This window comes from Manis javanica, chromosome 11, assembly GCF_040802235.1.
Source record: "Manis javanica isolate MJ-LG chromosome 11, MJ_LKY, whole genome shotgun sequence".
NCBI classification, from domain to species: domain Eukaryota; kingdom Metazoa; phylum Chordata; class Mammalia; order Pholidota; family Manidae; genus Manis; species Manis javanica.
The window spans coordinates 36,613,108-36,630,475 of NC_133166.1; the positions used below are offsets into that span (position 1 = coordinate 36,613,108).

Here is a 17,368-nt window from a genome sequence, read left to right on the forward strand (position 1 = left end):
AGCTACCATTTTCTGGTAAGCAACCTGAATGGCTTCCAGGAATTTGCTAATGACCTTCATTTTACTTAAAATCCAGGCTGCAATTAGCAATAGTTTTTCTTCTCCATGCTGGTTATAATGTTTATTTTCATCATAGCAATCAGGAAGAAATAAAGTGAAATGTCTTGTTTTTGAATTATATCAAAATGTATTCTCTTGTATTTCGATATGTCACCAAATAGACTAATACATATTTAATGTAATCATAATTGTGTAAGAGTACTTTGGATCTTTTTTATTTCTAACCAATTTTGTCTCCTTTCCCAATCTAGGGTGTAGCTATTGCTAAAATGAGCCTTTTAAAAAAGGAATCAATGGGAATACTTTCTAATTGGTGACTACTTTTACATATAAAACATTTTATAATTGAAAATTTGAAACCAGATATGATTTTAATGTAGTTTTATGTTTTAAGTTTCAGATTCTTATTCAATGAATTTAAAATATGATTATGTGGTCAATGTAATAATAATAAAAACTATTTTAGCCACTATATTTATAACCAGAACCTGTTATTAAACTTCAGTACTTTCTTTTATGTAAACATTGATTTCAGTAATTATATCCAACTGATCTTTCCCCCAACATATCGATTTCTTTTAATCTCAACTGTTAACAGTGATTCTAATGTATCATAATACTTTAGTCCTTAATCATATAGTGGTAAATTTTGCTGGTAGCTTCTGTTTGAATTTTGATTAAGAATACCTTGTGTCTCCTACCCCAAGTGGAGAGAGGTTTTAATTGCTTGTATGTATATTACACAGACATCAAATTAGTAAAAGATGTTTATAAGAGAGAATACAAAGGAAAGCTTTGAAATGTCTACATTCATGTATAATTTTAACACTGTGGGTATTGCTGTGTTATAATGCATATATATTTATAAAACTAGCTGTGGCGTGCACTTATTATTAGTAAAAGTAGTTTATGGGTTCCGCAAAAACGCCTCACAATTGACGACAGGATGACCAAAAGACTATGTGAGATGGGCTAAACATGCCATGTGGGGGGAATGTTGAGTTTCTACTGAAGTAACTCACTATGCGGGTTAGAGCAGTAACTTTTCTGGATATTGGGATCCCTATATGGAAAATAAGAAATTGGGTTATATAATATACAAAGCTCATTCAGCTGTAATCTTTGAGAATCGTTGATTCTAGATATCATGCTGAAGTTCTACAGATTAATACGGAAAATAGTGACACTCTACCGTATTTCATACAAACAGGAAAGTGAAAAAATTACATGTGTAATTCCATTCGTAATTACAAGAATTACAAATTCTTAATCTCTTTCATAAGCTGGTCTCTAGGGTGATACAGCATTTGTCTTAGAAATAACAGTTTAACACTTTCAAAATGCATGAAATCTAAACATTAATAGATTACTGTTTCAACCTTTTTTTCCTAATGAGACACCAAGAACCACAAGGTATGTGAACTCTGCTGATTTTATTGGAGTTGAAAAGCAGCAGATGATTTGCCTCTAAACACTTCCAGATTTTTTTAAGTTCCCTTAGATGAAGAAATTGCTGTAAATTTGTAAATGAAAATTCAAGAAAGATTCATTTATGTATGTAAAGTACACATCACAGCTCTTGGAAAACTAGTCCTTCTGTGATTGCCTATGGCAGAAAATATCAGTAACTACTATTCCTGAGAACCAGAGGATCCTGTAGAAAGGGCAATGTATGGAATAAGCAATCGGAGTACCTAGATATAGCTTAGGCTCTCTATAAAAGTGAACAAACTAGGAGAGAGAATTGGCATTTATGACAGTAACCCATGATACAGAACACTAATTCTATGGGAATGCTGTTAGATACATTCTGACCCGTTAGTGATAACAGCTCTGCTTAAGTTACTTCAAGAATAACCTACACTATTTGATCTTCAAAGATCTGTCATGCCCTGAAAATACCATGACTTTTGTGTTCCTGTGCTCTCTTCCAAAGATTTATGTTTGCAATCAAAGCTAAAATCAAAACCAGGCTCTCAGTGGCACACGGTAGTAATACCATAATAAATTCACATTTTTAAATCGGTATTTGTGCCAACCACAACTGTAATATGCTTGTAGAATTTTATGCAACACAATTCCTAATTTTACTTCTCTTAGTAATAACCCTAATGAAGTAACAGGGAGTAATGCTTAAAGTCTTTAATAGTAAAGTGTGGCCGTAACATTTAGGCTCTAAAACAAACCTTTCAAATATTGGTTGAATCACTGTAATAAGCAATTGTGTCGACAGTGGCCTTGAAAAACATTGGGAGTCATTTGTAGAATTTTCTACTTAAAAGCATTTGTTTAATCACCTCTTTTTCCTTTCAGAAAGAGACTGTCATTTTTCTAATCTGCAGCAGAGTATACCTACATGCACAGCTACCTTAATCCTTAAGTGTAAATATTGAAATGATTAATCATAAATGACCAAGAAAGGAAAACACTATTTTCCTTATTTGGTTCATATCACATAATTATTTTTTTGTCTCTCTTATCATCTGTGTGTTTGACAAACACGAGCAAAAACAGTTTGTGCTAACTCAAACAACCAGCATTACTGTTTCTCTGGCACATTGCCCAGGGAGGCGCCTTCACACCAAGGAGATGCCAGCCACAGCACAGAGGGGCATGTGTGCAAAACAGGGAAGCTGGCTACGATTCCCTTATATAAACCACAGAAGGTTAGACCCATCTCTGGAGACAGAGGATGAATCCTAATGTTCTAGACATCATTTAGTATGCCAACACTGCATTTAGAAATGTTTCATAACCATAACTCTCCCAGTATCCTCACTCCTTTGGTACAACTCAACCATACATACAAATGGGTAATAGATCTATCAGTACTTCTGTCTTATCTGGTATTCTTCTACCATATTATTCTCCCCTTCCCCGATTTGAGTATTGATCAAGATAAATACTACTATACAGAGAAACTGTATTATTACCTATACCCACTGCTACTTTACAATACTGTCTTACTTATATAGAAAAGGATAAAAGTGGAATTATTTTGGTTGGTTGTATGCTGTAGGAGGAAGGAACAGTCCAGAGTCTATCTTCCCCTTATTTCCATAGCAAAATTCTAAGACTGAAGAGACTGAGAACCACTCTGTATTATATTAAAGAGAGCTTTAGAGACTAGGATTAAAATTTGCCTCCACACCCTTTCAAGTGACCTTGAACAAGCCACTTAATTTCTCTCAGCCTCATTTTACTCATACATAAAATCAGTATAATAACATTTCCCCCACTAGGTTGTTATAAGAGTCAAATAGAATATGTAGAGCTTTAGTACTTTGTTTCATTTGTAAACAGTAAAACATCCTATGAAAGTACTTACTGTATTACTTATTGACAGGAAATAGATATTTTGAAGATCAGTCTTATAATTAAGAAAATAAACACTAGTATTAGTTTTGAAGAAACCTTAGGAGTTCATGAAGGTAATATTCTACCAGAAATATCCTCTGCAACAACTTTGTTTAAAATTTTCCACAGCTAAATTTCCACTATTTTATTTTATTAATTCACCCATTCATTCAGCAAATATTAATTGAATAGCTACTATATTTGAGGTACTCTCTCTTAATACAGTCCAACTATATCAATGCTAGATAGCCATTAACTCTTCGTAAGTTCTTCTTTATATCAAGAACAATTTCCCCATTACATCAACCCCTTAAAACAATACAAAATAAATCTCTTATATTCAACAAAATAACTTCAACCAGTTAATGTATATTAAGCCAAATTTCCCTAGGTCTTTAATTATTATACATACAAACTGTTTAAGACTCCTCACCATTATAGCCACTTTTGATAAATTCTACTTTGAAAATAGATCCCTTAAAAATAAGGTACCCCAGTTAGAATACAATACTTCAGATGTAACCAGACCAAGGCAAAGGTCTAAACCATTTTATGCTGTATTTCTTTTAAGTTCTTAGTAATAAGGTTATTTAGCAATACTTGTAATAACGTTAACCTAGTTTGAAAATCGCTTTGGGATTACTGCTATTAAATTAATGCCATTCATTGCACTCTATCCTCAATTAATGCAGCTACTGGAAAAAATGCCACCTATGGAAACATGGTGGGGGGTTAAGGATGTAATTTTCTTTTAAGGAATATTAGAAAAGTCTAAGACAGAGGTCATTGAAAATCAATGTTTCTCAAACTTTAGCAACATTCCAACTCCTGTTAAGGGATTTCAAAATATTACTTTATTTTCATTTAGATAATGAGACTTTCATTTGAAAGCATTTTTTAAAATAAAATCTAAAGATGATATTATTAATGTATTGCTTCTTAATATGTGGTAACACTGAGCTCATTGTGTTGAAAATTCATTTTTCATTACTGCTCTTATCCATTTACTGTCCACACTTTAATTCCCCCTCTAGCAGCTAACCTACCACATAGAATAATTCTCCAACGGTAGTAACAGAGGCTTGTTTCCTCCCTTGCCCAGCTTCATTACAATCAAAGCCAAAAGAAGATGGAAAGTTAAGAATGATATGTAAACATAAGATCAGTTAGAAAATAATATAAATATTGACTCTTCAGAAAATAATGAATGAGAATTCCAAAACTCAGATTTATAGGATGCGTAAAGATATTTCTATACATATTTCATGGCCGGAAGTACACTTATTATTAAATAAAAAATATTTAAAATAAAGTATTCATTTAGGAACGTAAAAGGTATCAGAAACAAAGAAAAGAAAAAATATAAGGAAAACAAAGAAAGGAAAGATAATAAAGGTAAAAGCAAGACTAAATAGTCAGCATACTGAACAAGCAAGAGAATTGACCAATAAATCTAAAAACTGGATCTTTACTTGGGGGTGCAGGGGACAGAGAAGTAGATAAACCACTGACAAGTAAAACTGAGGAACAAAAGGGAGAAAACACTAATATGCAAAATTTTAAATGGAATATATAACAGCAAATAAATAGAAAACAAAATAAGTGACACTATATTTTAAATCAATACTAACATATTTAAAAATATCAATGAAATATACAATTTTCTAGGAAATGTTTTTCCTGGCAAACTGGTTCAAGGCGAAGTAGAAAATGTAAGAGGAAAAAGAATTCTCTCCAAAGAAAACTCTGGGCTTAGATGCTTTATAAGTATACTCTTTCAGAACTCCAAGGAATAAGTAGTTCTCATGCTATCAAATATTTTAAATAGCCTAGGGAAGGAGGAAGAGGCTTCCAATTCAACTGTTAACTCTGGTACCAAAAATTAACAAAAATAGTACAAATAAAGAAAAACACAAACTAATCTCAGTTGTAATTGCAGATGTAAAAGTAACAACTGTAATGTGAGCAAATAAAATCATGCAATACATTAAAACAAGACTACACATGACTACATGACTAATCAGGGTTTATTTCATCAGTAATTTGAAAAACAAAAACCAGTAAGATATCCCAAAAAATAAAAATGCCATTTCTCAGAGAAAGTCCTAAAAAGCTATGACTAGAATGTTTTTTTAATGATCAAGAATATCTTAAATCAATAGTCAACATAATATTTAATGGCAAAATATTAAAATGAAGTCCATAAATTTAAAACTATATAAAATAACTGCTATTACCTATATTAATATTATTCTTGATAGTCCAGGCAGTGTAATAAGAGAAAGGGTGAAGACAAAGGGATATATAGCTGCCGAAAAGGAAGAAACATATCAGCTGAAATGACTAGAGCTAATAAGTTCAATAATGAAAGAAGTTATCAAATGAACAAGCAAAAAATTCAGTAGCATCCCTAAATATAATAACAAAAAGAAAATAGAATGAAGACTATCACATTCACAAGAACAAGCAAAAATATTAAATACTATAGAGAAATCCAAAAGAAATGTGTAGAATCTGTATTTAAAAAATAAAAGTGTTGAGGGACATAAAAGAATTGAATAAATGATTTTAAATGGAAAGATGGAAAGATACAATAGTATAAAGATGTCTATTCAGCCCATAATTTTATATAAATGTAACATAATATTTTAAAAATCCCTTTGGGATATTAGTTATTAATCCATAATTATAAGTTTAAATGAACTTTAAAGAAGTATGCAAACACCTTAAAGAAAAATTATTAATGTTGTCTTGCAAGTGCAGTACTTATCTTCGAAGATTCTCTAAAGCTACAGTGATTAATTTAACATAGTACTAATAAGAGTTTAGATAGAAAGATAAATGGAATAGAACCAGAAACTGAACAATGGCTCCAAATTCACAATCAGTATGTAATAAAAGTTGTTATTTCAAGGCAAAAGGGACAAAAAAGATTATTTAATAAATAATACAAAGATATGTGGTTAATTGCTTAAGAAAAAAATTAAGTTATATCTCTGATTGAAATTATACATTAAATATATATTGAAGAGGAATTAAAGAGTTAAATGTACAAAAAAAATGTAGTCAAAGAATTGGAAGAAAATATAGCCGAATATTATCTAATCTCAGAGTGGGAGAAGGCTTTCTAAACAAGACCCCAACAGAACAAAGCTTTAAAAAAAGGAGGGAAAGATTTGACAGCAAAACCATAAGGTAAAGAAAATGACAAAATATAACATCTATCACAGATAAAGATTAATATCATTAAAATATACCTTAAGAGTCTTACAGAATCATAAGAACTAGGCAAATCTTTTAAAGGAAAAATGGGCAAATAACATAAACTGGCAATTCTCAAAGTAAGAGACATTTAATACAAATAAATTTAGGCAAAACTCTTCATTCTCAATAATAATCAAAGAAATTCAAATCAAATCAGCAGTAATATGTTCTTTTCCTCTATCAAACTGACAAGAAATTTTTTAATAATACTTGTCTTTGAGAGCAAGAGAAGACTTAGGGGTCCTGCTGGTGAGAGCACAAAACACTATACCCTCCTGAAAGGCGATGTGGCGATATGAACCAAAAGCCTTTTTAAGAAAGAATACACTCTGACCCAGGAATCTTACTTTTTAGGAATATATACCAAGAAAATAACCATTAATTAATGAAAAATATTAAAAGGTTATCCATGCTCCTTTTCTTTATAATGGTGACTAAAAACAGCTTAAGTGTCAAATATAAGACAGTCAAATTACAAGAACCTCATTTTATACAATATTTTCTGCAAATAAAAATATTTTAGAAGATGACCTAATCACAAAAAAATTCATAAATATATCATTAAGTGAGAAAAATATATTACAGAAGAATACTAAAAGGATGATTCTAATTTTAAGGGGAAATTTTAAGCATGTATGAGTAATTAAAATGGAAAGCATATACAATATAGCACAGGTATAATTAGAGGGCAATTTTTTTCTTTGTGTGTCTGTGTATACTTTTTTTAAGAAATATATGAATTTTGTGATGAGAGAAAATAGTAAGAAGTATTAAAATATGCAATGCTTGTGATATAATACTAAATACTGATAACCCACAATAGTAGGTATTTCTTGAAGACAGTATTTTGATCATTAAAATTTTTTAGAATAATTATAATTAATTTAAGTGGATAATAACTGACCTGATCTCATACTGACTAAAAATGTATGTTGAGTTTCAGCAGTGGTTGAAGCGAACTATTTGAATACTACTTTAACTCAATTTTTTCATTTTTTATTATAATATTGGTATATTTTCTGTATGATTGTGGTGACAAAGTATTAGGATGTAAGAAGGGAACTATGCACAATAAATCAAAGTGAAAAATTTAGTAAGAATCTTATCTTCTATGCCCATAAAACTGGGAGTAGTGTACAAATGAAAGCTCATGTATCAAATACAGAATCCAGAAAAAGAAATTAAAGAACTTAAAAAGCCTAATCTTGCATGTGTTTCACTTTCAAGATTTAAACACCTTTACACTATAAGACTAGTAGAATTTTTGCACTTTAAATTCATAATTAGGATGAAAAATAAAGAAAGATTGAAAGTATTGGGGGGTAGATAATGCAAAGCATAAAAATTTTATGATGAATCATAAAATAATGTTAGCTTTGTTACCACTAAGAGAAAGCAAGACCCTATCGTTCATGCTGACAAAAGCCTGCCTTTGCATAAACCATTTCTGTTCTCACTGTTATAAAACCGATGACGTTGGAAAGGGACTAAAACACAGAATGACGTGCAAAGCAGCACACACCATGTTCTTGCAGCTGGATAGAGAATATGTCACTGATGACTTTCTTTCTACCTATCAGTTATAAGTTGAGTTGCCATTTTTTTCCAAAATAGTAAATGGCCTTTATGAGTAAAAAACAGCAGTGAAATTCAAAATAATATCCAATTTCCACTTGATTTTGATGCTGTATTAGTTAATGGAATGAGTTATTAATTATTGCTTGGGAAAGAAATGACTTCATTCTCTCTTCATTTGAGCTAAACATAACATGCCTGAACACTAGGCAATTTTCTGTAATTCAAAATAACATTTTCATCAAATAGTTATTGCCAAATGTTCATCTTAAATGAGCTATTATCCATGAAGATTCACCTCAAGTTCATTGGTAAATTTCAAATTGTTAGTGCTTATCAGAGTGATGAAAATTGTCTGTAAGGGACAAATGTTAGACCATCACTTAATGGCCATGGATTCTATTCATGATACCAAAAACTAGTACTTCATCTCCACAAAGGAATCAGCAAGAAAGAGGAAAGAAGTATGTGTAACTTCTTGACTGATAAGGTAAACTTAATGCTGCATCGGACTGGGACTGTCCACTTCTTAGCATGTTTGAAAATAATAACATCAATCACATATCTTCAAAAACAAAGCTGCTCATGTTCACCAGGGTCAGAGGTAATGAAAAGTTAAATCCTGTGAAGTCCATTTGAGATTAATCCCTCTATCACACTGTAGGCACATTGATAATAATGATGAGCACAACTTACTTTCTTGAGTGTTTTCTTAAGTGCCAGGCACTGCTCTAAATATTTTACCTGTATTAATTCTCTTAATGAGCCTGTGTCACAGGCACTATTATCACCATTTTAGAAATGAGGAATTCAAATGATAGAAAAGTCAGTGACAGTGCCTGGATTTGAACAAGGTAAACAGGCCTCAGAATCTACCCACAAACCATTTATGTCCAGCACATTCTATAAACTCCTTTTTTTATAGGTGCTATAGTTGACCTTTTTGATCAGAAGAAATTCAAATTAATGATTTGGATTCATAAGTTATGCTATTATTATGATTTCAAGAGGAAGGACTAAAATTATCTTTAACTTTTGTTAACATTACCTTCTGACATAACATTTTTCTTTTTCATATGTTTCTGTTAAGCAATTTATCCTATAAATCATATGTTTATAGACTAATGAAAAAAGAAGGCAAAACTTTCATCCTGTAAACATTATAAACAGTTAAAGTCCAGGTACACACTATACATTTATCCTCTCATACATAAGCAAACATTAGAGGTAAGAATTTAATGCTAGGGCACAGAAGATCAGCAAACATGTTGTTATGAAAAATAGCATCTCTACATGGATATATTCAATGCTTTGTGTATTGTACCTTTAATTTCTCCAAGAAGTTCACTGGTATTTAGTCTTTCCATTTTTTCCTTCCAATCTTTTGAAAGTAATTTTTCCATGCAGGAGGAATCTAGTAAAATAAGAAATTAAGTATTAAAAATATACATTTTACAAATGTTAAAATGTTACAAATCCAGGTCAGTTTAAGGAGAAATTCTCATTTAAAAATGATCAAAGCTATTTTGTTGCTGTTGTTTTACCCTAGCATATAGACAGTTATATTACTCTATTATAAAATACCACAACTAAATTAATTATTACCAGGAGATTGTTTAAACTATTTTCAGGAAAGAAAAATAATGCAATGAATATATCTTGGGATTATAATGATAATTCTATTAGTATTCAGTCAGCATTTCATATATTAAAATGATAGGAGAGAAAAAGGGTTTTTTTCCTGTGGGCTTAAGTTTAGATATTGTTTTTCACCCAGGTGATTTTTTTTTTAATCCAAGCAAAATTCATGTGCTATTCAAGGTAGAATGAGACACATTTTCAAGGGAGAAGATACCAACCAACCAGTAACAACTTCAGCCTTGTAAGAGATAAACATATGACAAGTTTTGTAAAATACTAACTTAGAACAAAATGCAAAGAAAATAAAGTCAAGATGTGCTCTGTCCCCCAGTAGTTAAAATGGATACAACTTTTATATAAAAAGAGACACGTATTCTTTTAAAGAAATACTTATTTAACACTATTTGCCCTACTGCATTTCTAAGTAACATACTAGATTAAAGGTAGTGGTCACACTTGTTTCTATTAAGATTAATAATGGGTAAGAAATTTAAACTTTAGAATGTTCTAATAATTAGAAAATTTTTCTCAATGAATTTTTTTTCTCTCTATTTGGATGGATTTGCAACTGAAGCTACTGCTAACAACTATTTATGTGTATCTTTTAAGCTCAAATCTTAACAAATAGGCCATGCCTCCATAAGGGAATGTAGATTTAAAAATGAAATCCTTAGTGCAAAGCATACTCCCATTAAACTTTTTTAACATTCCAAGTGTCAAAATCCTGATAACTTCTTTTTTAAATTATATTTAAAATAGTTACTCCAATTCCAAATGCCTTTCTTCCCCCATATCAGTACCTATCTCTTTAGCATTTTCTCTTTCACTTTTTTCTCCAGCTTCTAAATCCTCCTTGAATTTTTCAGAATGACAGTAAGGTCAAGATGGATCTAAAGGGTTTTAGAAATTAGATAAGCTTTAGAAAAAGACAGTGAGCCCTGGGTAAGAGATGAGAAGACCACTGCATGGTTAGAAAGTATTGGTGAAAACAATTAACATTTGTCCATGACATGATCAATCAATCAAGGAGTGGATGGAATCCAGATCAGCCTGTCATGAAAAGGCTGATGAAGAACAACCACACTAGCTCGCTATCATAGAAGCTAAGGTTCTTTCTAAATAGAAGTCAGCTTGATTCTATTAAGTGAAACCTCCGGCCCCTTTCCTTATTTCTTCCTTTCTTTCCTTCCCTCTTTTCTTTCCATTCTTTCCTGTTAATTACTTTCTGAGGTTTCAACAAGCGATCTACCACTGTGATTAAAAATTGGAGTCTTAAGTGACTTTCCAAACAGCCTGTATTCATATGTGTATGTTCAGTTTGTATTTAATTTCCAAAATAGTCTCTTGCTGTTTTTATTTGAAATTTAGAAACAAGGTGTATACTTTGTTTAATATGTATTTTTTTGTTTTTATGCTAAAGTCATAAAAATACTAGGTCTGGGAATTAAGAAGAGAATCTTCAAAGTCAAGCTTATCAGAGATTATTTTTTCTCAAATCAGGTTTAAATTTGAGAGAGACTGATATAACATCAGATTATGGATAAAAATAATCAACAAAATGTCTTCAACTTCCTATCCTATTCAGTTTTGTTACTGTTTTTTTAACCCTTTCATATATAACTTTGCACTAAACTGGTAAGCACTGATAGAAATGCTAAAGCATAACTCATTTGATTGAAATTTGAGTTGAGAACATACATTATAATGGTCAAAGACAGAAGCCCAATTTCCTGGTAATGATCACAAATGCAGAACAAGTTCATAAAGTAGGATTAGATACACATTAAATGTAAAACAGGCCAAAATATGTCTCTGATTGCTCTAAATAGACCTGAAATCTTTCAGGGCTCTAGGAAAAGAATGCTGAAACTTCATGGGAGAAAAATAGAACTATATGGACAACAGGAACACACACTTCAAACATAAATCAAACATAAATCAAATCAAGCTGGACATAAAAGCTTTACATAAAAGCTACTCATTAATAAAATGGTTAATAACTTTAAAGCATTTCACATCCCATTAGAAAATTAATCCTCACAATAAATGTTGAGTTAATCTAGCTATATGAGTTCCCATTTGAGTAGAAGAAACTGAGAAAAAAGATGGCAGCCTTTGCCTGTTTATATTTAATAACCCATAAAAATATTGAAAACAGTCTTTTTTTCACTGACTATATCTACAGGACCTTAAAAGTTACTACATACAACCTTATCAACATTAATCTCCATTCTAGGAGATTTCAGGATAATTCAAAACTCTAAGGAAGTTTCTTGAAAAATTCTCAGCTTTCTCACCTAATTATCTGACTGCCCAATGTCTATGGGCACACCACAATGAGTACTAAGCAATTGCGAACCATAATGTAAAGCAAGTAAGACCAGAAATAGATCACCAACAGCCCATAAGTAGAGAACATTACTGCCACCACTGAGAGGCTTCTGACTTGAAGAAGGAAATACACAACAGATAAAGTTATAAATTAAAATTTCTATTTCCAAATTTCTCACTCAAAACAATATTCAGGTAAGGATGAAAATTAAAAGTATTCATCCTCCTGTAGCACATCCTTCTACATTTATAGGACACTAGCTTGACAAAGGCAATTGATCAGAACAGACTTTGCTCCATTTTTATCACACACAAATTCAAAAACCAAAGAGGTCACAAGAATAAGGAAGTCCAGTTCACATTATGTACATGGAAAAGAAAGACGATGCAGAATGGCTTTCATTCAGTGGTCATGCCGGATTCTGAATGGAAAAAAAGGGCAGAACATCACCCAGATATTATTGGATTATTTTACACAGATAAATATGTGTTATATGATTGACAACTAAGAAAACAAGAAAACAGCGAATATAGTTATGGTAGTGCCACAGTCCTGAAAACAATGAAACATATATGTATATTTTATTATTTGAGTTGCAAGGTTTGACTGAGTTGTCTTCAGATAATAAAACAGGAGAGGAGCTACAGACGTTTTGGAGATTGATAAGAAACCACAACATTACAGTATTAAAAATGTCACTATAGTACATACATATTAACAATGAGTGTAAGCCATAACACTCAGTGTAAAAGTGGAAAATGACAAAATTAAATCCTCATACTTTGAAAGAATTAGTGTCCACAGACTAATAATACTCAAGGAAATGTAGGACCTTATTTGCCTTATCTCATTTTTGTAAATAATGTGATTAAAACAGGACTATTAAAAATCAATAACTAGACTTCAGTTCTTGCTTATATTTTAACCATGGATATAAAAGGTTTTGACATGTTAAAAATTAACTCTCAGTTGCACTAGTTTTCCAGTTTTTTCTTTTCCTTTGCAAATATAGGTTTGTCATTTTCAAGAAACTTATAAGGAAAAAAGGGACAACACAATTCAGAGCTAATTTTTTATAAATACCCTGCATAATGGATTGCAAAGCAATGTTTCCACGTCTTAAGTAACTACGTTTCAGGCCAGGTAAGTCAAGGATGCTTTATCACACTCATAATTAATTTCACAGTACAAGAGAAACTTGAAGTCAGAATATGTAAGATATTTATTAATCTGTATGATATTATTTTAGGAACAATTTTAAGTTATTCTTAGTTAAACAAAGCATAGCAGTATTAACTCCTTTTCTGCATACAATGAAGTTATTCCAAAGAGCTCAAAGAGAGCAAATAAATCATCACAAAACTAAAGCATGGGGGAATAGAAGAGGATAATGGGAACATTTTTTATTGTACTTTAAAACAGTTTACCTTTGAGTGAACATTTATCATTATTCTTTTTACCTCAGTGGTATTTAAAGTGAGAAATGCTAAAAAATTAGAAACATGACAGCGAAAATAGCTTTAAAATATTTTAGTGAAGAAAAACAATGACTGGGTCCCTCTCTGCAGATTTCCTGCTGCTTTATTAACTCGTTTAGAAAAATATTAAAGCAATTCCTTTTATTTTTACTATAGGAGTCATAAATCTCAAATGCAGTAAATTTTCTCTGTATCCAAGAACAATAACTTATCAAATGTACCCTTGAACTTGGTTTACAACTAATTCTGACAACATATATTTATATCCCTGCTGATCATCCATCCCACATTTTTCATTAGGAAACAGAGGAGCAAATGCCAGTTACTGTACATTTTTCCACAGTGACAAGTGCTCCACAATACAGTGGGATAAAATTGGAGCTTGGAGAGCTTGAAGAGCACTCTTAAATTTTAATTAAAACCCTCCAAGCTCACTAAAAATAATTAGACACTAAAATGTGCCAGTTTTATTTTGAAGTCACTATAACGCACGAGCACACGCCCTGATGACTGCTCACGCTGTCCTCTCTCCCTCCCTCTCTTCAGTGAAACAACTGATTTTCCAAATATGAACAAGGGGGTATAAATAGAGGCTGTTTTCAGGCCTGCTCTACATGCTGGGAAGCTGACAGAAAAGACAGCAGAGTGGGCTTTTCAGACTGCTCCAAATGAACCTAGAAGAACTTGCTACCCAAGAGTTCGAATCACTGACAAACTCAAGATAAAATTCAGACTGCTAGGAACACCACGAATTATATCACTGATCTTTTTTGATCCAAAAGCCAAACCTTTAACCTCTTAAATGTTTTTGCTATCTTAAAATATCTCATACAATGCTATATTCCACCCTATTTTTAGCCAAGCAGCAAGAGAAAGCATGCCTTTCCCATACAGCAGGGCAATGATATAAACATCAACACAGATGCTCTGCCAGGAAGAGCTGGACTTCTCAAGCACTTGATCATTAAGGAATGCACCAACTGTTTGGGATAATCTCGTGCCAGCTCCCCTTTTGCTCCACACTCCCCCCTGGGAGTGGCCAATCTTGTCCTGGTCCTAATTTTTCATTTTACTCCTCCACAGCCACCCCCCCCCACCACCACCACCACCACCATCCTCAAAAAAAATGAGAAATGGCATTTATGCCTAGCAATGAAAAAGCAGGCTCACTTCCCCAAACAGACCAAAACTTTAAAACAATTAACCCTCCCCTCTTCTTTCAGATAAATTACTAAGTATAAAATGCAATCTGTTTCCTTTGTTTATTCAATATGAACAATTTGTAAATGACTCAAGGATAAAATTCAGAAAATGTTGTGCTAAATTAGAACCATTATAAACATGCTAATGACTCAATGCTTGAGTAAAACATGCATGATCGGTGTGAAGAAATAGATTTAGTTCCTGTGAAATTCTGTTGTGTTGCCTTAAAACAATTTGGTCATTAAATCAGATATATTCCTTCCAGGAAAAATGTTAATTCCACAGCCACTTTACTAGATAATATCCTCTGTGTGTGTGTGTGTAGTGTAGGGAGCTATCATAGAACTTAAATGCAAGATTTTGGCACGTTCATAAGGGAGTAAAAGACCCACATTTGAAACCTGCCAGAAATTCACATACAGACATTACTATATTAGGTATACTATTCTCTCTTTGCACTGCTTTTACCTATCAAAGTCTGATAATTTTTTATAGGGACCCCTTAACACTTTTTTTTAAATAGAGACTTCCCTTCATGGAAGTCACATTTTTCTTTAGGTATCAATAAGAGGTATCCTTTTCATATGGATTCCAATGCTGGTTAGCACCTAGAACAATATCAAACTGATCACTCAAAACCAAATTCCTCTTCCATATCCATCAAAGTATAACTGCTACAAATAGCAATATAGAAAAACAAGGAAGCGTCCAGCCAATGATTCAGAGGCTCACAGCCTACTGTTGCAGCTTCAATGATCATTAAAAGCAATATCCTCATTCTGAAATGAGGAAACAGTCAAGATAAGGAAGTCGCTTGCCTTGCCCCAGGCCAGACAGTTGGTGACAGAGCTCTGACTCCAGCTTTGCTGGTTTTACTGAAATAACGCTGTAAGTCATTATTTGAACATCAATTTTATAGTCTCTACAGTGTAGCATCCAATAGTAGAAAATGAATATATATTATTAATTGCTTCAGACATGGAGTGGAGCACCCTAGGTCTCTGGAAGGGGCACTAAAAATTCAAGGTATCAGTGCAAGTTAATACTGTTCAAAAGCCGATTGTCCCACATACACACTTCATTACAACTGGTCTTCCTGTTCCTTCAGCTTGCCCTTTCTGTAATGTCTTATCTTGTTTGAAGTAAGAACTTTCCTTCCCTGAATATCATCCACTAAGGAATAGTTAAGAGGCTGCTTAAAAATACTGTTGAATTTGAAAAGTAATTCTTCCAATTTACATTTCTATAGGTATAAGAAGTAAATGTGCAGCCTGAGACCCTGGCTTTTCAGTGTAGCTCATTGCTCATGACATGTTTAAATTCACCACAAGTTTAATGGAGTAAAAATGTCCCATTAAAAACTACAGCTATCCATATTGCTAAAATATTACTTATCATGACATCCTTTCATGACTATCTTTTCTGCTGCTCCACTGCCAAAAGGCTAAGGTATTCAAACCATATAATAAGGGACATTTCAGGTGCTGCAAATGTTGGACTTCACTTTTACATTTTCAGGTAATATTTAACTGCTTTTTAAAAACTGCATTCGACTGTGGAAATAATAATTTTTGTGTGTCCACAGTGTTATATTCTTTCTTTTGGTTTCTTTGGGGAAATATTTCTGAATATCACTATTGTCCTGATGGAGTTGTCAACCATAGAGCTCTGCCACTTACCTCCTACTGCTCCACCCAGCCATTCAGAGAGTAATTTGACCCAGCCAGAATTCTCTGCTGGAACTATCTGGAAAGGCTATTTCATGCTCAGGTTGGAAACTATAAGCATGTGGGCCTGGGCCTGTCGTGGCCATCCTCCCTGGACCTGTCTGCATTAAGAGAGAATGAAACCAAAAATACAAAGAAAAGTAGACAGGATAGAGATAAGAAAATATAAACAAAAAGATATTTACATCATGTTAGCACAGTTACATCTAAAAATAGCTAAAGCCAAATTCTACTCCTGGCTCCTTGGTAGTGTAGGCCAATATATTCCTATTTTTGCTCAAGTTAGTTTGAGTTGGGTTTCTGCCAACTGAAACTTAAAAACAAATTCTAAACAATGTGAAAATCATAACAAAAACTGCCATATATATTCAAATGTGCTACGTTCCAAATTAACTTGTACTACCAGGTTAAAACATTTATTATGTGAACTTTGAAATAAATCCTTTCCTTTACTGAAAGATAAGCAACAACTTTAGAAGGTAAACTGTTACTGGACTGCCATTTACAATTATTTGGCTATCTGAATTAGGACTTTCTGAACGTGATGCAACCAAAAGAAAATACAGCAGAAATAAAGGAGAAACTGAGGCTCATTTAAAAAACAAAAGAAACACACCAATAAAACTCCCATCTAAGATCAATAAGCCCCAATTTCATTTCTGTGTTCATCAAAACAACTTCATTGTTCTGGTTAAGTGGCTTTATATTCAATGTTACAAAATGAAATTATT

General features: G+C 32.3%; 1 protein-coding gene across 11 annotated transcripts in view; it reads right to left on the minus strand.

The window, feature by feature from the left end:
* The window catches only part of SOX6 (SRY-box transcription factor 6), a 622,190-nt gene that overhangs the window by 238,822 nt on the left and 366,000 nt on the right, over nucleotides 1-17,368 (minus strand). For all 11 annotated transcript variants that reach the window (XM_073216253.1, XM_073216252.1, XM_073216255.1 and 8 more), the window contains one exon: nucleotides 9,581-9,670. In XM_073216253.1, the coding sequence (XP_073072354.1) occupies nucleotides 9,581-9,670 (90 nt within the window). The remainder of the gene's footprint in view (nucleotides 1-9,580; nucleotides 9,671-17,368) is intronic.